The sequence below is a fragment of the Mustela putorius genome, unplaced genomic scaffold (genome assembly GCF_011764305.1).
Source record: "Mustela putorius furo isolate JIRA1106 unplaced genomic scaffold, ASM1176430v1.1 tig00000382_pilon_pilon_pilon, whole genome shotgun sequence".
NCBI classification, from domain to species: domain Eukaryota; kingdom Metazoa; phylum Chordata; class Mammalia; order Carnivora; family Mustelidae; genus Mustela; species Mustela putorius.
In genome coordinates this window covers 957,503-979,878 of record NW_025421367.1, presented here as the reverse complement: position 1 = coordinate 979,878, position 22,376 = coordinate 957,503, and the positions used below count along the sequence as shown (strand labels likewise).

The following is a 22,376-nucleotide window of genomic DNA, read 5'->3' as shown; positions in this document are numbered from 1 at the left end:
GATTTAGTACATTTGGTAAGCCTTCAATAAATATTGTTGAACAAGGGAATAAATTAATTTTTATTACCAGAATTATGAGTCCAAAATGGAAAATTTGGGAACAAGTAGAAGAAAATAACCAATAAGTCTTTAACTCACACAATATATACAGTATTCAGTATATAAGTATATTTGTGAGTTACTAGTTTATTTAATGTTAAAATGTAAACATAGATTTAAAAAAAACCCTCACAATGATACTTTCCCACCTATAGATATGGCTCTAGAATCTAAGAAAAAATTATGTGACATATTTCCTTTTCGTCTTTAAGCTTAGCAATTTAAGACTAAATTAGATCACTAGTCATGTTCTATGGAAACATCGCATATGTGCAGTGAAGAATTGAGCCTTGCCCAAAAAGAAGTTTGGCCTGTGACCTGTATCATACCTCATAGCATTGTCTTTGTTTAGAGTGGGGAGCTGGCCACATTGGATCTTTAATGGGTATGGATATACCTGGCAATTTTAGGGTGAAGCTGGCTATGCTAGAAAGACTTATCATATGATTTAGTGTAAAAACTTGATTTCATTAGATAATCAGATAATCTGGAGGATAGTTCAACTGTGTACTCAATCAGTTAATCACCTATGTAATGAAGTCCCATTAGAAATTATGGACACTGAAGCTCATGTGAGCTTCCCTTGTTGTCAGTACGCCCTGTGTATTGTCACATATCAACACTAGGAGAGTAATGCTTCATGTGCACAAGGGAAGCTTTGCATTTGGAACCCTCCCAGACTCTCTGCACCTCTTCCTTTGACTGAATTTTGAACTGTACTCTTTCCCTACAATAAATCCTAACTGTGAAGATAGCTTTCAGTGAATTCTGTAAGTCTTTCCAGTGAATTATTGTACTCAAGGGTGTTTGGGAAACATTCCAAACTTTCTGTTGTTATCAGAAGACAGACCAGTTTTGGGGACTGTGCCCATAGACTTTGCAGTTTGACTAACTCTGCATAGTTTACAGACATGGGAAAGAATCTCATAATTGTCTTGTAAATTTTAATACTTTAGATTTGTATGGAATTACAGAGAATAGCTGTTCTAATAATTCATTTCATGGGAAGGGCCTCAGGGAGGTTTTGATTTGCTTCAGATCACAGAGCTGTTTTGGTGGCCGGGTCAATGTTGGAAATCAGGTTTATTGAACCAGTCTTTTGCATCTCCCACTATACTGTGTTACTTAACACAAGTTTGGCACAATAAGTATCACTGGATATATTTGATTCCTATTTATAAATAAAATTATGATAATTATGAATCAGTAAAATATTTGCCAACTTCATAGTTTCTTATATAGATATATAAAGATAAACCTAGAATAAAACCTAAAGCTTAATTACAGAAAAAAACTATGCCAAAAATTACCCATTTTTCACTAGAACAGCTGTCTTCATTTTGTTCTATGGCGAGTGGTTTAACAAGCTTACATGTTGGGTTTTCTTCAACAGATTCTAATTCCACATATGGCATAATAGAGTGTTGGGAATCTCATACAATTTTCAGAACTATGTGCACTTGTAATAGTGAAAAATAAGCATTTCCTGTAAAGCTAAAATGATAACTTAAACACACACACACACACACATACACTCCTCCCTTAGAAATTCTAGGACTATTAAACTAGTGTAGGCCTAATAATTCAGAGTCCTTAAACATTCCTCTGTATATGTGAATACTTTTTCTGGATAATGTATTTTCCTTAAAACATCTAATAGTTTAAAAAAATGGTGTCCTAAAAAGGACACAATTATTCTTCATCAAAATAGTTTGGCAATAAGATACTTAATATTAACTGAGACATTATTCCAATATGCTAAGTAAGATATTATTAAGTTAAGGGGTCATTATTTTCTGTTCACTGTATTGATTCAACACTAAAGATTCTGAGAGTACAAGCACTCTGCTCAGAGGTAGCACAAAGAATGAGGCGGTCATAGATGTTTTTCTCTAGCAAGAAGTACAATGAGTAGTCCATAGGATTTCCTAGGCAAATGCATTCTGCTGAGTGTGGATGCAGTTGGTAGTCTTATGGTTCATGAGAACCAGTGCATATTGCACATAAAGGGAGAAAACTTAAAGAAAGGTTTTTAAACTTTCTTATCATTAAATTTTCCTATCAAGAAACCTTTTTTTAGTACTTTTATAAGTAGCGTTGTAAAAAAAATGTCTGTGATTTAATAGAGTATAAATATGTTATCTTATATATGCTCTTTCGGCATTTGAGACAAGGGGATATACCAGTGCAATGAAAGAAATGCAAATGGAATTTTCAGAAACCAATGGATATGTTTGGTTGTTATAATTTGTAGGAAGCAATTTTGGAGAGGTAGATAGAGAGCATATTTTAGGATTTTTGAATGACAGTAACTATTATTTATTCTGTAGAAACGTACTATTGATAGCTTTTTGTGTGTTAGGTAATGAGGGAATGTATACAAATTGATACTCTCATAGGAATAATCTTAGAGAAGTGTGTAGTGAAAATTGAAGAATTATTATGATTCCTGGCAAAAAGTTGACAGGGACACCAACTAGGAGATGATAGAGTACATGTCGTGACTTTGGAATTCTTACTAGTACACACGTAAGAATGAATCCTAGAAATAATAATCTCTCTCTATAATATGTATTTTAAAATATTAGAATTTCAAATATTCTAGTTGTTAGATCATTCTTTTTCACATTACCATGTTCATCTTTAGCCAGTTGCACATAGTGTAACTATAGTATTTTATTTTATTTATTTATTTTTTAAAAGATTTTATTTATTTATTTGACAGAGATCACAAGTAGGCAGAGAGGCAGCCAGAGAAAGAGAGAGAGAGAGAGAAGCACGCTCCCTGCTGAGCAGAAAGCCCCACACGGGGCTCGATTCCAGGACCCTGGGATCATGACCCGAGCTGAAGGCAGAGGCCTTAACCCACTGAGCCACCCAGGCGCCCCCTATAGTATTTTATTGAACAAATGTTGCTTTCATTGGAGGTAAGACTATTTGACAGAAATCATTTGTGTTGCTTTATTGACAGTGGCACAGAAATCAAGGAGATGTCAGGTTTAGAATCAAGGAGATGTCATCTGTGACCTTTGGTTCTGCTTCATCATGAAAATAGATTGATATCATTTTTTTCTTCTTATTTTAAATGATGCTAAGAAAATGTATGCATTTTGGGACGCCTGGGTGGCTCAGTTGGTTAAGCAGCTGCCTTCGGCTCAGGTCATGATCCCAGCGTCCTGGGATCGAGTCCCACATCGGGCTCCTTGCTCCGCAGGGAGCCTGCTTCTCCCTCTGACTCTGCCTTCCACTCTGTCTGCCTATGCTCACTCTCGCTCGCTGTCTCTCTGACAAATAAATAAATAAAATCTTAAAAAAAAAAAAAAAAAAAAAAAAGAAAATGTATGCATTTTATATTTAAAATTTTTAAGTTTTTCCATTGAATATAGTTGGCACACCATGTTACATTAGTTTCAGGTGTACAGCATAGTGATTCAAATTCTCTATGCATTATGCTGCCCTCACCACAAGTGTAGCCACTATCCATCACCATACTGTGCTATTACACTGTCATTCATTGACTATATTCCCTATTCTGTACCTTTTATTTCTGTGGCTTATTCTTTCCATAACTGGAAGCCTCTATCTCCCACGGTCCTTCACCCATTTTAGCCAGCCCTCTACCCTCTTCCCTATGGCAACCACCAGCTTGTTCTTTAAAAAAATACGCATTTTTGGATGGCGGAGAAGTAGCAAGCTGAGACTGCTTCAGCTAGCCGGAGATCAGCTAGATAGCTTATCTAAAGATTGCAAACACCTGAAAATCCATCGGCAGATCGAAGAGAAGAAGAACAGCAATTCTGGAAACAGAAAAACAACCACTTTCTGAAAGGTAGGACCGGCGGAGAAGTGAATCCAAAGCGACGGGAAGATAGACCCCGGGGGGAGGGGCCGGCTCCCGGCAAGCGGCGGAGCAACCGGGCACAAAATCAGGACTTTTAAAAGTCTGTTCCGCTGAGGGACATCGCTCCAGAGGCTAAACCGGGGCGAAGCCCACGTGGGGTCAGCGTGGCCTCAGGTCCCGCAGGGTCACAGAAGGATCGGGGGTGTCTGAGTGTCGCAGAGCTTGCGGGTATTGGAACGGGAAAGCCGACTACAGAGATAGAGCTGACAGTAAGCTCGCAGCTCCGTGTTACCTTGAACCGGTCGCAGGCTCGGTGAGCTCGGAGCGCGGCCGGAGGTCAGGCAGACGGGAGTAACTGGGCGCTGTTCTCTGAGGGCGCACTGAGGAGTGCGGCACTGGGCTCTCGGCTCCTCCGGGCCGGAGACCAGGAGGCCGCCATTTGTATTCCCGTCCTCTGGAACTCTACGGAAAGCGCTCAGGGAACAAAAGCTCCTGAAAGCAAACCCGAGCGGATTACTCACCCCGGCCCCGGGTAAGGGCGGTGTAATTCCGCCTGGGGCAAAGACACTTGAGAATCACTACAAAAGGCCCCTCCCCCAGAAGATCAACAAGAAATCCAGCCGAGACCAAGTTCACCTACCAAGGAGTGCGGTTTCAATACCAAGGAGAGCAGCAGAATTCCAGAGGAGGAGAAAGCCAAGCACGGAACTCATGGCTTTTTTCCTGTGATTTTTTTTAGTCTTGCAGTTAATTTAATTTTTTCTTTTTCATTTTTTTTTTTTCTCGCCTTCGGGTAAAATTTTTTTTTTAACTGTTACCTTTTTCTTTTTTAACGATTTTTTACTAGTTTATCTAATATATGTATATATTTTTTTACATTTTTTCTTAGGTGTTTTCTTTTTTTAAAAAATTCTTTTCTTTTTTTTTTTTTTTTTTTTTTTTTTTTTTTTTCTTTTTCTTTTTTTTTTTTTTTTTTTTCTTTCTTCCTTTTTGAACCTCTTTTTATCCCCTTTCTCCCCACTCACGATTTTGGATCTCTTCTAATTTGGTTAAAGCATATTTTCCTGGGGTTGTTGCCACCCTTTTAGTATTTTACTTGCCCCTTCATTTACTCTTATCTGGACAAAATGACAAGACGTAAAAATTCAACACAAAAAAAAGAACAAGAGGCAGTACCGAAGGGTAGGGACCTAATCAATACAGACATCGGTAATATGTCAGATCTAGAGTTCAGAATGACAATTCTCAAGGTTCTAGCCGGGCTCGAAAAAGGCATGGAAGATATTAGAGAAACCCTCTCGAGAGCTATAAAAGCCCTTTCTGGAGAAATAAAAGAACTAAAATCTAACCAAGGTGAAATCAAAAAAGCTATTAATGAGGTGCAATCAAAAATGGAGGCTCTAACTGCTAGGATAAATGAGGCAGAAGAAAGAATTAGTGATATAGAAGACCAAATGACAGAGAATAAAGAAGCTGAGCAAAAGAGGGACAAACAGCTACTGGACCACGAGGGGAGAATTCGAGAGATAAGTGACACCATAAGACGAAACAACATTAGAATAATTGGGATTCCAGAAGAAGAAGAAAGTGAGAGGGGAGCAGAAGGTATACTGGAGAGAATTATTGGGGAGAATTTCCCCAATATGGCAAAGGGAACGAGCATCAAAATTCAGGAGGTTCAGAGAATGCCCCTCAAAATCAATAAAAATAGGGCCACACCCCGTCACCTAATAGTAAAATTTACAAGTCTCAATGACAAAGAGAAAATCCTGAAAGCAGCCCGGGAAAAGAAGTCTGTAACATACAATGGTAAAAATATTAGATTGGCAGCTGACTTATCCACAGAGACCTGGCAGGCCAGAAAGAGCTGGCAGGATATTTTCAGAGCACTAAACGAGAAAAACATGCAGCCAAGAATACTATATCCAGCTAGGCTATCATTGAAAATAGAAGGAGAGATTAAAAGCTTCCAGGACAAACAAAAACTGAAAGAATTTGCAAATACCAAACCAGCTCTACAGGAAATATTGAAAGGGGTCCTCTAAGCAAAGAGAGAGCCTACAAGTGGTAGATCAGAAAGGAACAGAGACCATATACAGTAACAGTCACCTTACAGGCAATACAATGGCACTAAATTCATATCTCTCAATAGTTACCCTGAATGTGAATGGGCTAAATGCCCCTGTCAAAAGACACAGGGTATCAGAATGGATAAAAAAACAAAACCCATCTATATGTTGCCTCCAAGAAACACATTTTAAGCCCGAAGACACCTCCAGATTTAAAGTGAGGGGGTGGAAAAGAATTTACCATGCTAATGGACATCAGAAGAAAGCAGGAGTGGCAATCCTTATATCAGATCAATTAGATTTTAAGCCAAAGACTATAATAAGAGATGAGGAAGGACACTATATCATACTCAAAGGGTCTGTCCAACAAGAAGATCTAACAATTTTAAATATCTATTCCCCCAACGTGGGAGCAGCCAACTATATAAACCAATTAATAACAAAATCAAAGAAACACATCAACAATAATACAATAATAGTAGGGGACTTTAACACTCCCCTCACTGAAATGGACAGGTCATCCAAGCAAAAGATCAGCAAGGAAATAAAGGCCTTAAATGACACACTGGACCAGATGGACATCACAGATATATTCAGAACTTTTCATCCCAAAGCAACAGAATACACATTCTTCTCTAGTGCACATGGAACATTCTCCAGAATAGATCACATCCTCGGTCCTAAATCAGGACTCAACCGGTATCAAAAGATTGGGATCATTCCCTGCATATTTTCAGACCACAATGCTCTAAAGCTAGAACTCAACCACAAAAGGAAGTTTGGAAAGAACCCAAATACATGGAGACTAAACAGTATCCTTCTAAAGAATGAATGGGTCAACTGGGAAATTAAAGAAGAATTGAAAAAAATCATGGAAACAAATGATAATGAAAATACAACGGTTCAAAATCTGTGGGACACAACAAAGGCAGTCCTGAGAGGAAAATATATAGCGGTACAAGCCTTTCTCAAGAAACAAGAAAGGTCTCAGGTACACAACCTAACCCTACACCTAAAGGATCTGGAGAAAGAACAAGAAAGAAACCCTAAGCCCAGCAGGAGAAGAGAAATCATAAAGATCAGAGCAGAAATCAATGAAATAGAAACCAAAAAAACAATAGAACAAATCAACGAAACTAGGAGCTGGTTCTTTGAAAGAATTAATAAAATTGATAAACTCCTGGCCCGACTTATCAAAAAGAAAAGAGAAAGGACCCAAATAAATAAAATCATGAATGAAAGAGGAGAGATCACAACTAACACCAAAGAAATACAAACTATTATAAGAACATACTATGAGCAACTCTATGGCAATAAATTTGACAAACTGGAAGAAATGGATGCATTCCTAGAAACATATAAACTACCACAACTGAACCAGGAAGAAATAGAAAGCCTGAACAGACCCATAACCAGTAAGGAGATTGAAACAGTCATTAAAAATCTCCAAACAAACAAAAGCCCAGGGCCAGACGGCTTCCCGGGGGAATTCTACCAAACATTTAAAAAAGAACTAATTCCTATTCTCCTGAAACTGTTCCAAAAAATAGAAATGGAAGGAAAACTTCCAAACTCATTTTATGAGGCCAGCATCACCTTGATCCCAAAACCAGACAAGGATCCCACCAAAAAAGAGAGCTATAGACCGATATCCTTGATGAACACAGATGCGAAAATACTCAACAAAATACTAGCCAATAGGATTCAACAGTACATTAAAAAGATTATTCACCACGACCAAGTGGGATTTATTCCAGGGCTGCAAGGTTGGTTCAACATCCGCAAATCAGTCAATGTGATACAACACATCAATAAAAGAAAGAACAAGAACCATATGATACTCTCAATAGATGCTGAAAAAGCATTTGACAAAGTACAACATCCCTTCCTGATCAAAACTCTTCAAAGTGCAGGGATAGAGGGCACATACCTCAATATCATCAAAGCCATCTATGAAAAACCCACCGCAAATATCATTCTCAATGGAGAAAAATTGAAAGCTTTTCCCCTAAGGTCAGGAACACGGCAGGGATGTCCATTATCACCACTGCTATTCAACATCGTACTAGAGGTCCTAGCCTCAGCAATCAGACAACAAAAGGAAATTAAAGGCATCCAAATTGGCAAAGAAGAAGTCAAATTATCACTCTTCGCAGATGATATGATACTATATGTGGAAAACCCAAAAGACTCCACTCCAAAACTGCTAGAACTTATACAGGAATTCAGTAAAGTGTCAGGATATAAAATCAATGCACAGAAATCAGTTGCATTTCTCTACACCAACAGCAAGACAGAAGAAAGAGATATTAAGGAGTCAATCCCATTTACAATTGCATCCAAAACCATAAGATACCTAGGAATAAACCTAACCAAAGAGACACAGAATCTATACTCAGAAAACTATAAAGTACTCATGAAAGAAATTGAGGAAGACACAAAGAAATGGAAAAATGTTCCATGCTCCTGGATTGGAAGAATAAATATTGTGAAAATGTCTATGCTACCTAAAGCAATCTACACATTTAATGCAATTCCTATCAAAGTACCATCCATCTTTTTCAAAGAAATGGAACAAATAATTCTAAAATTTTATATGGAACCAGAAAAGACCTCGAATAGCCAAAGGGATATTGAAAAAGAAAGCCAACGTTGGTGGCATCACAATTCCGGACTTCAAGCTCTATTACAAAGCTGTCATCATCAAGACAGCATGGTACTGGCACAAAAACAGACACATAGATCAATGGAACAGAATAGAGAGCCCAGAAATAGACCCTCAACTCTATGGTCAACTAATCTTCGACAAAGCAGGAAAGAATGTCCAATGGAAAAAAGACAGCCTTTTCAATAAATGGTGCTGGGAAAATTGGACAGCCACATGCAGAAAAATGAAATTGGAGCATTTCCTTACACCACACACAAAAATAGACTCAAAATGGATGAAGGACCTCAATGTACGAAAGGAATCCATCAAAATCCTTGAGGAGAACACGGGCAGCAACCTCTTCGACCTCTGCCGCAGCAACATCTTCCTAGGAACAACGCAAAAGGCAAGGGAAGCAAGGGAAAAAATGAACTACTGGGATTTCATCAAGATCAAAAGCTTTTGCACAGCAAAGGAAACAGTTAACAAAATCAAAAGACAACTGACAGAATGGGAGAAGATATTTGCGAACGACATATCAGATAAAGGACTAGTGTCCGGAATCTATAAAGAACTTAGCAAACTCAACACCCAAAGAACAAATAATCCAATCAAGAAATGGGCAGAAGACATGAACAGACATTTCTGCAAAGAAGATATCCAGATGGCGAACAGACACATGAAAAAGTGCTCCATATCACTCGGCATCAGGGAAATACAAATCAAAACCACAATGAGATATCACCTCACACCAGTCAGAATGGCTAAAATCAACAAGTCAGGAAATGACAGATGCTGGCGAGGATGCGGAGAAAGGGGAACCCTCCTACACTGTTGGTGGGAATGCAAGCTGGTGCAGCCACTCTGGAAAACAGCATGGAGGTTCCTCAAAATGTTGAAAATAGAACTGCCCTATGACCCAGCAATTGCACTATTGGGTATTTACCCTAAAGATACAAATGTAGTGATCCAAAGGGACACATGCACCCGAATGTTTATAGCAGCAATGTCCAAAATAGCCAAACTATGGAAAGAACCTAGATGTCCATCAACAGATGAATGGATCAAGAAGATGTGGTATATATACACAATGGAATACTATGCAGCCATCAAAAGAAATGAAATCTTGCCATTTGCAACAACATGGATGGAACTAGAGCGTATCATGCTTAGCGAAATAAGTCAAGCAGAGAAAGACAACTATCATATGATCTCCCTGATATGAGGAAGTGGTGATGCAACATGGAGGCTTAAGTGGGTAGAAGAAGAATAAATGAAACAAGATGGGATTGGGAGGGAGACAAACCATAAGTGACTCTTAATCTCACAAAACAAACTGAGGGTTGCCGGGGGGAGGGGGTTTGGGAGAAGGGGGTGGGATTATGGACATTGGGGAGGGTATGTGATTTGGTGAGTGCTGTGAAGTGTGTAAACCTGGTGATTCACAGACCTGTACCCCTGGGGATAAAAATATATGTTTATAAAAAATAAAAAATTAAAAAAAAATATATAAAAAAATACGCATTTTTAAATGAACAATTATTATATTTTAATTTTTATTTCTGAAGTTTGCCAGTTATGTAATATAGTCACACTTCCTAGTTTCCTATTTCTATTATTTAATAAAAAATCAACTTTTTGTGTAAACCTGGTAATTAACAGACCTGTACCCCTGGGGCTAATAATACATTATATGTTTATAAAAAAAATTAAAAAAAAAAAATATCCTAGCTAGTAGGATCCAACAGTACAAAAAAATTAACTTTATTTCCTTGCATAGATTAAAATTAGAATGTTTAGAGTTTAATATTAAATTTTATGTGAATCCAGATAACTTGTTTAGGATCCATAAAATGTGTGGTTGGTTTATCCATACAAATGTTAGCTTTCCTCAAAAGTATTGAAATACAAAATATTATAGCATGATACTTATTTTGTTATTATAGTACTTATAGAATTGTTTACCTTTTATTAGTATAAAGGGACAAAATAGCAGCTCTGGGCATAGTTTACAGAACCTCATTTTGCTAAATATTTCATATTTAAATACAAAGAGACACATAATTTTAAAATTTAAGTTCAATTAATTAACATATATGATGTATTATTAGTTTCAGAGCTAGAGCTTAGTGATTCATCAGTCTTATGTAATACCCTGAGCTCGTTACATCACGTGCCTTCTTTAATGTCCATCACCCATTGATGCCATCCCCTCACCCCTTTGCCTCCAGCAACCCTCCTTTTGTTCCCCATGATTAAGAGTTCTTATAGCTTATCTCCCTCTCTGGTTTCGTCTTGTTTTATTTTTCCCTCCCTTCCCTTGTAATCCTCTGTTTTATTTCTTAAAAACTACAGATGAGTGAGATCATACAATAATTTTCTTTCTCTGATTGACTTATTTTGCTTACATAATGCCCTCTAAATCCAGATCATAGCAAATGGCAAGATTCCAATTTTCTGATGGCTGCATAATATCCCATTATATGTATGTATATACATACATATACATATAAAGATGTGAAGATATATACATATATATCTTCACATCTTTATATATCTTCACATCTTTATATGTATATGTGTATATATATATATATATGTATATATATATATCTTCACATCTTTTATCCATTCATCTGTTGATGGACAGCTTGGCTTTTTCCATAGTTTGGCTATTGTGGACGTTGCTGCTATAAACATTGGGGTGCAGGTGCCCCTTCAGATCCGTACATTTGTATCTTTTTTTTTTTTTTACTTTTACTTTTTTATTTTTTATAAACATATATTTTTATCCCCAGGGGTACAGGTCTGTGAATCACCAGGTTTACACACTTCTTTGAGGTAAATACCCGGAGTGCAGTTTCTTGGTTGTAGGGTAGCTCTATTTTCAACTTTTTGAGGAACCTCCAAACTGTTTTCCAGAGAGGCTGCACCAGCTTGTATTCCCAACAACAGGAGACACATGATAATTATGATAATGTACTATTTTAATGAATAACAATAAGATCACCATTCATATTTACAAAATATATGTTTTTGGGCTTGTGGGAAGTCTTATGAATAGGCGGTGGTAGAATTAAGACATATTTCTGAAAATATTTATTAAAAATATATTTTGAGCTACATAAATCCATACAGTAAATCAGCACCTAGCAAAGAGCATGGTGTGTTCGGAAATATTTCACAACTGCCATGTTGAAAGGTGAAGGTAATTCTATCAGAATGATAGAGTATGCTTTCTTTGCACCATCAGGAAATCAAAATCAAATAACTGTCCTTAGAGCAGTAGTTATAAAATATTGTTGTGTTAATTTTTCTTTCCAAAAAATAGAAGTGAAATCATATCATTAAAAAATATACCCACGTATTGGTGTGTTTTCCTTTTTTCTCCGCTGCAAATGTAGGTGCTCAACTCATCAATAATCATGTGTATACAGCTTATTCTGATGCCTGCTTTTGATGATGTGTGTACCTTGCCACTTTCATACTTATCATTTTTTATAATTTGTGATTTATATTTTTGGGGTAATACAAATTATTTTAAGACTCTTGCCAGGTCTAATCATTTTTACCAAGTAGAGGCAAGTATAATTAATAAAGCAAATCTCAGAATGTATTTTTAGGATCACACGGGAAAATTTGACTAAAGGTCTTCTATAAGGTCTTCTATAGCTACATCATGCATTTTTGATAATAAAATAATATTTTCAAAAAATAATATTCCATTTTTGGGTTATTCTTTGGAGACACCTATGATTAGAATACTGGAGAATGATCTGTATTTCCTAGCAGCCCCTGATTATGTAGAGTGACTAAAAGAAGAATACAGACCAGATTGACTACCTCTTATTAATTTGAGTAATCATCTCTTTTCTCTTTTTTTTTTTTTTTGGTCATCTCTTCACTTTTAGATCAAGTAATGATCATAGAATTCCTACTATGTCAATTAAATATTTCATAAACAACTATGTAAGCCCAGATTAGAATGCCATATGTTGCCTTTTAGATAAGGTAAGCCTATGTGGATAATCCTTTGACTAAAATAGTGCAGTACAAATATGCAATTAATGATATCTTTATAATGTCACAATTAAAGAATGTTTTAATAATTTAATAATCTCCTTTGATAGAATTCTTTCTTTTTTAAACAATGCTTCCTTTTATGGTGACAGTCTCAGATCCCTTTATTTTTAGCAGGATCATAATTACTATCTCCATTGCAATAAAGAAACAATGCTAAAGGATTATTTTAGAATGGGTCTTATGGAATGATTACATATTAATGGAGTGATCAGAATTTGTTTTTTCAACTTAGTAGCTTCAAAAATTCATTTTTATTATTTCAGCCAATAGCAACCAGGCTTTGGAGAAATGCTTCCCACTTACCAAATACAGGTGATTGGTTATTTTAAAAAATAATATATTTGTAAAAAATGGTGTTTCTTTACTAGAATACAGTTATCTGTAAGGTCTGTGAAGGAAGAAAGCATGCTCTATTAGGTTCATTGTTATATCCCTAGGGTTTAGAAGATTAATTTTTGAATTACTACATTAATAACTTTTTAGTTTACTTGTAATGGGTCTGAGTCATTTGGGAGATTACATGAGTAATCAGTGTTACTGATAGATTTTTAAATGTCTGTTTAGAGAATACTTAGTAGTAATTGTACTTGATTTAATATCCAATTTGTCAATAGTATGAATTTAGTAAATAATTAGCATTTCATTATAATTAACCAACTCTTCAAAATATCCATACAAATGTTACATATCCATAAATTAGAATGTGGATTAAATTAAATTTTCCATGGCCTTTAAATATTGATTCAAATTTTATATAATCAAATTCTTCCTAAGTTATTATTAAAATACCAAATCTAACATGACAATTTATCTTAAATGCTTTAGGCACTTTTAAAGAAAAAGTATATAGTAACCCAAAAGCCTATCATATGCTTACCTTAAAACTGGTTAATAATATGCTGATACTAGGAATTTACTTTCTTTTTATCTTTTTTCTTCTTACACTTTGCTGACATGGAGAGTTTCATATTTCCCTAGGAATTCAAAGATACCTGAGACTATTTCAAAGCTTTCTGAGAGTTTCCTAAGATTTAATAACCATGCTAGAATTAAAAGAAAGGGAAAGTCATCTCTTATACTTGCACATTCTGGGTTTTTTAATTAGAAAATTTTTTGTGTAGTTATTGGAATTTGCTATACATTCAGAGAAAATTGAAATTGAGGATACTGCCCATCAGGTTGGACTTTCTTTTTACAATTAAAATCTAATTGTTAAATGCTTTTATGCCTTCACTTATTTAAGTTCAAGCCTAGCTTTTAATTTTGTGCAATACTGATGTTTTCTTACAAAATGATTTGTTTTTTAAGTCCAAATTGTTTGTGTTACAAAATAGTTTCCCTGTTACAATGATATATAGGTCTGGTGTATGAACATTATTAAAAATTCATGCACTTTCATTATTATATCTTTATTATGTAGAGCTACCTACCTTTTTATCTTCTAGGAGATGAGAGACTATTTCTGCTTAGTTACCACTTCTAGAAATTCCACTAATTTATCAAATGTGTGAAACACATAGTTGTGCCTGTTAGATACAGGGTGTGATCATTAGTGTTAATTAACTGCTGGACTCCTTTTCCATTTGGTTATTATGTGCGACACATCAGAGCTGATCAATATTTTCTATTCCTGGTACAGAATTACTTTTGATGCTGCTACTTTAATATTTATAGATCTCTCCTTACACAAATGGAAAGAAATACAAGTCATACTATATACATACATATACCTAGAAAAACAAAACACCCATATATTCACTATTATTGGAAAACAATAGAAATTAAAGAAATTTTACACTCTATGTGCTTTTTTGTGTATGAGCCCCTCTGTATTTTTTGTTTCAAGTTTCTGTTTAAATTCCAGTTAACATATAGTAATATTAGTTTCAATAGTAGAATTTAGTGATATATCACTGACATATGACACGCAGTATGAGCGCCTCTTACATCCTTTATGTCAACATTTCTATTTGAGTATTATGAACTCTTAGCCTTCAACAGACTCAAGGTGTTTAGCCATAATTTTTCTTTTTCATGTTCATATGTCAGAGATTAGCCTGGGAGAAGCCATTCAGGTTTCCTTTGCTTTTCAAAACTGCTTCTTCTTCTTCTTTTTTTTTTTTTTATAAGATGAAACTTGTTTTCTGGCAACAAATGGATGACACAGAATCAGTGCTTTTTTTGTTTGTTTGTTTTTTCTCCTTTCCCCAAGGAGCCCTGTTTTTTTTTTTTTTTTTTTTAAGATTTTATTTGTTCATTTGAGAGACAGAGATCACAAGTAGGCAGAGAGGCAGGCAGAGAGAGGAGGAAGCAGGCTCCCCGCTGAGCAGAGAGGTTTTTTTGCATTTTTGAGGATGGCAGCTTATCTTTTGTTGCCTATATTTTATAACCTCTTTTGATACTATATAAATACACATCTTATTCCTGCCACAGTGTATCATAAAACTGCCAGTAAACAGTTGATTTTTTTATAAAGTACTAGTTACCTTGTAATTAATAAAGATACAATATAAATAGAGTAAGATAATGACTGCTGTAGCTTTCATTGGTAGAATAATCCCTTAGATTTGGGGATATTTTCACCTTTGTGTTCTATTCACAGATACCAAATGATTCTAAAACTTAATAATGTTTAATTCCTTTTTTTTTAAGTGAGAATAATTTATTTAAATGTCAGTGTCCTTACTCCTCCCCTGCCCTGTGCCCTTACTTTCAATCCCTAGAATAAGGTGTTCAGTTTCCATTTGATAGTATCACTGGACCTTTTAAAATGAAAATTTAGTTCTTTAAACATAAATAATTATGGTAATGTTCACATCAATAGGAAAAGTGGTCTGAGATAAGTGTCATTCACTACATGTAGCATCATGTACCTTTGTACAAAAGTACAAAAGATGTACTTTTGTTATTTCAATGAAGTCTCTAAATGTTAAATTAGTGCTTTTTCTTAATATAGTCATCACCTATCTGTATATACAAATACACAAATTAGATCCTTATTCCTCCCTCAAGAATTCCTACCTCTGCACATCACTGTTTCCCCTCAAGACTTCTCAGTATACTCTTCTGGCTTATTTTGCTATTTGCCCTCTTAAAGAATGGGAAGGTGAGGGGAGTGGAGGAGAAGGAAAAAAACATAATCTAGCTCTGATGTTTATGGCATGAAAGTCAATTAATTTTCAATCTGATTGTTGTTTATTTTTTCTGTTCCTCTTTCCTAATCTTAAGCAAATGATTGGGAAATGGTAACTGGACCTTTGCTTCCAAGTATGGTTTAAATTGATATCTCACAGTTGCCACTGTACACAGAATTTATTTGAGAATTCATTAAATGTGTCAGAAGAATGTCCAGATTCTAAAGCTAAATTAAAAAAAAATAAAGCTTCAGTTTACAGACTTCTATACATTTGAAAAAAACCTTTAAATCTTTAGTAGTTTTAGTGGAAGTTAAGATTTTTATAATAATTTTTGGAATATTTTATTGGGCAGATAATGTTAAAGTTCATAGCATCTGTGGATATTGTGGATATTGCCTCAATTTCTCAGCTGTTTGGTCTCTAACTCTTGATTGTGCTTTTTCTTTAGGATGTTTTGAATAATTTGGGATCTTGTGAACTGGATGAAGATGACCTAATGCTTGATCTAGAATTTTTAGAGGAACAGAATCTTCATCCTTCAGGTAAGTGTTAAGTAAATACATGAGCTCATGCAAGTCTGATCCTAATCATTTATCAATCATTTATCAATAAACTTTATATTGTTTAGGATGCATTCAATCTTTTCCATCTCCAGTTTGCAAATCATATGTACAAGGCACATGCTAGGTACCATTGACACATGAATCTGATGATCTTATAATCTATCATGGAAATATAAATCCAGTGGAAGACCATTATAAAATAGGAAAAAAATTCCAATGAAGTCATTTCAAAGAAAGAAATTGCAATTTAATACATAATGGAAATTTTAATATTTCTCTTTTTGAGAGAAGAAGAAAACTGATATGATCCCATTACTTACTTATTTTATATAACCAAATGGAGGTTTTATAGATCAAGGTTTACTCTTAAGAATCTTAACTGCTTCCATAATAGCTGCATAGGCTAATACTGAAGCAAAAAGGTTGCAAAATTAATAATTCAATTAATTTTAGTAACTGTCAATAATGACCACAAACACACAGAAACACTGAGTTTGTAGTATGAGAGAAATAAATTATTGTTGAAGGAATTAAGAAGGGAACTCATTATATTTGTAATAGTGTAAATTTATAGTAAGTATAAATTGTTTTATCTTCAAATCCCAAAATTACTCCTGTTAAAGTAGATGGTAGGGATTGTTTATTCATAGTTAGATATTTGGGTACAGGAGAAGCTGTTGTTTACTTTTTTGTTTTTTTGCTTATAACATCTTGAACATAGTCATTTTCAAATTGAAGTAGGAATAATATTAGGGTGCATACAAGTCTCAGTTGGTTAAGTATCTGACTCTTGATTTTGGCTCTTGTCATGATCTCAGGGTCGTGGGGTCAAGCTGCACATCAGGCTCCATGCTGGGTACGGAGCCTGTTTTAGATTCTCTCTCTCCTTTTCTCTCTGCCTCTCCTTCTGCCTCTCTGTCTCTCCTCTCTCTCTCAAAAAAAAATATTAAATTGAAACTTTAAAATCTTGGCCTTTCTGCATATATTTATGAAAATCAGCCTGCTGTATTTTATATATTATTCAATATATATTATATTTTATATATATAATATATTATTAACTTCTAAGAATTAAACATCTCTAAGGTTATTTCCACTTCTAATATTTTATAATGTTTTTTTTGTTTATGCAGTATTTTTCTATTGTAGATAATATCACATTAAGAATTATCAAAAGAAGCTAGTGTTTATATTTTACATTTCACAATGTTTATATTTTATTACTCTGTACTATAGGCTGATATCCAAAGAAGTCACTTTAAATTTTTTTCTAGTTAAATACAAATTTAGGATAATCATTTTTTAAAACATTCTTGCTGTAACTGATTTGACAGATAGTCTTTTAAAAATGGAGATTTTTTTCTCATTTTTGTACAGATACATTATACAATTTTGTCATTCATGCATATTTATCTTAGAAGAATTACGTATAGTGATGATTTGCACACTTTTTGAGGGAATTTGTCAATATTTAACCAGACTATATATACATTTACCTTTAGATTCAACTATCCAACTTCTGGAAATTTAATTGTAAAACACTGGAAATATGCAAAATAATGCATCCAAATATCTATTCATTGCAAGACATTTATAATTACAAAATATTGGAAACCCTCAAATGTTCTTCAACAGGACATTTGTTGAATGTACGATGGTATACTAAGCAGCTATTAAAAGAATAAGAAGATGCCTCTATGTGCCCTGGCGTGGCTGTAAGTGTATGTTGTTGATGGAGAACTTTGCAGTTTGGGGTTAGACTGGCAATACCTAAATCCAGTGATCACTAACATCACTAAAATTGTAACAACTAGACATTTTTCCCTCTCAATGCAGTGCCTGGAGAAGTACACAGCACTACCACTCCTGCCTACATGTACTTATATCTGTTCCGTTCTCTTGATTAAATTGTGATTTTGCAGGAAATATTTGGATGAGGAGAGAGGGAATCCAGCAACCAAATATAGAATATGAGGAATTTTACAGCATAATGATCTGGTTCCTTAAGCAAATAAATGGCATGTAAAAAGGGGAGGGATATTGTAGATTAAAAGAGGCAGATGCTGTGTGACATCTTTGTTGGCACACCTGAAAAACTTAAAACACTATAAAAATATATTTCTGGGTCAGTCAGAGAAATTTGAGAAATGACTAAATTATTACAGAATTATTTATCTTGTTGGGTATTGAATATTTTTGTTTTGTTTTTTAAAGAAAATTTAAAGAGGCATGTGGTTGAAACAGTATGATATATGACATTTACTTTACCAACAAGTATGGAAGAGGGAATAGATGAAACAAAATTGTAGAGTTGTTGAAAATTTTCAAATCTGAACAGTAGGTGTTTGGGGTGAGAAGTTTGTGCCTTAATTGTAGTATTTTCTTGTTTTCAGATTTTTAAAGATTTTCACAATAAAAAAAAATAAAACCAGGTATTAATTTGAAAGAATTACAGATGATGTAGCAATCTCAGTTATGTTTGGTAGGCACTCATGATGAAGAGCGAAGGGTGACTTTAAAATATACAGTCTTTAGTTCAATTTATTTGGGAGCAAAAAGAAGCATTTTTAAACTTTAATTTCATTTTTTATAAAGTAATGGGTGCTATGTACTTCATTAGTTTATTGTAAGAAAAAAGATGATATGATATACTTAAAACTGTACATCTCCCAAGACTATTTCAGGGTGTAGGTATCTTAGTTGAAGCCCAAACTGGAATACCTCTTTAATCAACTGAGTTAACTAAATTTTTCTTTAGGTAAGTGACCTCCCTTTGCCTACCTGAAGTACAATTCTGATATATGAAATATTCTTTAGAGTGACTTGGGTTTGTTTAATGTTCCTTTAGAAAATGTGTTTTGAAAACCTGTTTCACAGTGGATGGCACATTATAGGCCTTGAAAAAAGCCACAACTATCTGTTTATGCATGTTAGCTCAGAAAGAAGTTCTCGGACACCTGGGTGGCTCAGTGGGTTAAAGCCTCTGCTTTCAGCTCAGGTCATGATCCCAGGGTCCTGGGGTCGAGCCCCGAATTGGGCTCTCTGCTTAGCAGGGAGCCTGCTTCCTCCCCTCTCTCTGCCTGCCTCTCTGCCTACTTGTGATCTCTCTCTCTCTCTCTCTCTCTCTGTCAAATAAATAAATAAATAAAATCTTAAAAAACAAAAGAATTTCTGATTGAATAGGTTTTATGCAATTTATATTTTTGTTAAGCAACATAATTAAAGGTCTTCTCAAAATATAAGAACCTCATTATTGATAATTGATATTGATAAAAAGCTCATTCATGCTAACCATTTTTAAATGATAGTTTAAATAAAAGTTATTTTTAAAAGTCTGAAAACTGAAATAATGATACCATTAAATTCTATTACTAAAAATCAGTGGGGGGTTTAAAAAAGTTTTTTAGGGTAAAACATTTTCAGTTTTTGGTTCTAGAGTCTTATTAGGGCAAAGATTTATAGCAATTTACAGAAAGGCTTAATATAATGGCCAAGGTGATTTTTTTATAAAAAGATACTTCTTTCAACATGTATACATTGGACATTGCTCATATTGAGTGATTTAACATACAAAAGACATTCTAAAGGATACAGAATGCGTAGTAAGTGTAGATAGTTAATATTCATATAATATGAATCATTGTTAGTTGATGTGCTACTTGCAGTTAAGGGATAAGAGCTAAAATATGTCAACTAGGGAATTAAAATATCATATAGCACAAACAAAGCAGATAAAATAGAATTTGAGTTGTGTGGCTCAAGGTCTTTATCATAGAAATGCCCAATACTTGCACAATTAAATGTGTATCTAGGTGTTTCATCATGTTGTTGAAAATTATACACTTATGACTATACCTACCTTGGTAAAAATGACTGTTCATTATTGTGGTCACAATAATTGTGGACATCTTTTAATACGCTTTTTTCCCATTCTTTGCTATCTGTATTTTCATCTAAAAGTGAATTGTAAGTTTACAGATAGATTTTAAAGTTTGTTTTTGACCAGTTCTGTAGACAATTTGAGTAAAGTTCCACAAATCCTTTTAATATATAAATGTTTCTACGGAGTCCTAAATTAACACACTCCTTTTTAAAAGGAAGAGGTAGTACAAATAATAGTACAGATGAGTATCTGTTTTATAGTGCAGTAAGTGAATATTATTATTATTATTATTGTTATTGAAAGTAAGAAAGGACAATTTCAATGAGGGAAAGATTTATGAATTCAAAGTGAGTTCTCAAAAAATTCTGCCTTAGGGAGAAAAAAATAAAAACAACTATTCTGAATAATTTACTTTTATCTTGGCATTATCTAACTTTATCTTTGTAAATTCTAGTATAAAAGTGAAGCTTTTAGATTAAAAATCCTATGGATAAGCCCTCAAGGTGTCTTTAATCATGTTTTTCTTGAATAAATGTTTAAATTACTTTTCTGGATAATATTTTTAATAAATAATTAATATGCATCATGTTTCAAATACAGGATTATCAGTTTGTTTAATGCTAGACATTCATTTCTCCTGTGTATTATATTTATTGTTTCTTTACTTAGCTAATCATCTATAATGTATACATGACCAAACACAGTTTTGATTAAAAAAATTAGATGCTTTTTTTTAATATCTTGATAAATTAAAAATATATATTTGTGACTCTTCACTCTCTTATATATTTCTCTTCACTCTCTTATTTATTGTTATGGTGTTGTTTTTGCCACAAATTGAATCACTCAAGATTTTAGTAGTGATGTTAGGTATATCTCAGTAGTGTTTTTTGGGGAAAAAAAGGTACAAACAAAATTTACTAGCATTTAACATCTCAAAGACTCAAATAAATGACCTTAAAATTTTCTTTACAGGGGCACCTGGGTAACTCAGTCAGTTAAATGTCCTTCAGCTCAGTTCATGATCCCTAAGTTCTGGGATCAAGCCCCACATCAAGCTTCCTGCTCAGTGGGGAGTCTGCTTCTCCTTCTCCCTTTGCCTATGCTCCCCCCACTTGTGCTCTCTCTCTCTCTCTCAAATAAATAAATAAAAATCCTTAAAAATTTTCCTTACAGTGAAATATGTGTTATGAACTGTATATTCTGTGAAACAAAAAATACCAGCAGTATTATTTTTCCTTATTTTTCTTTATGTGGTTTTACATGTTTGTGTGGAGGATTTTTCTTTCTATTCATTTAAGCATCTTGCAAAGTAATAATCACTCAAGGAAAATAGAATAATGGTAAAAAAGATACAAAAAATAAGATGATACTACAGGTGAGGTTGGCACACAAAACATACACTAGTATCACCATAGTGAGCAGGAAGTGTTACTTGGAGTGCTTTCCTAACATATGTGAAGAAGGAAGCTCAACCAGTTGTGTGATTAAAAATATATGCCATCAATCATTCAGTCAACCAGTGCATTTTATTAAATAAAGAATTTTTGGGCGCCTGGGTGGCTCAGTGGGTTAAGCCGCTGCCTTCGGCTCAGGTCATGATCTCAGGGTCCTGGGATCGAGTCCCGCATCGGGCTCTCTGCTCAGCAGGGAGCCTGCTTCCCTCTCTCTCTCTCTGCCTGCCTCTCCATCTACTTGTGATTTCTCTCTGTCAAATAAATAAATAAAATCTTTAAAAAAAAAAAAAAAAAAAAAAAAAAAAAAAAAGAATTTTTGTTACTAAGAACTGAAAATTATTTTGCTCACATGTCTTTATAAAGTATAAATGATTGATATCAAGAGCAATTTCTTCAGCATCTCCTTTGAGTACAATATGGTGGCATCTTGCTACCAATTCAGTAGAAGCAGTTCTAACTGTTCACATAACAGTGTAGCAAAAACTAGGAATTTTATGAGGATCCTGCTTTGTCCAAAAATAAAATTCAGTTCCTTGTACATATTAACATTCTTTGGGTAATTTTAACTTTGGAAATAGTTGAAGTAGATGTTGTCAA

General features: G+C 34.3%; 1 protein-coding gene across 2 annotated transcripts in view; it reads left to right on the top strand.

Moving 5' to 3' along the window:
* Positions 1 to 22,376, top strand: part of CCSER1 (coiled-coil serine rich protein 1) — a 907,623-nt gene that overhangs the window by 232,621 nt on the left and 652,626 nt on the right. For both annotated transcript variants that reach the window (XM_045079361.1, XM_004756068.3), the window contains exon 4: positions 16,325 to 16,418. In XM_045079361.1, the coding sequence (XP_044935296.1) occupies positions 16,325 to 16,418 (94 nt within the window). The remainder of the gene's footprint in view (positions 1 to 16,324; positions 16,419 to 22,376) is intronic.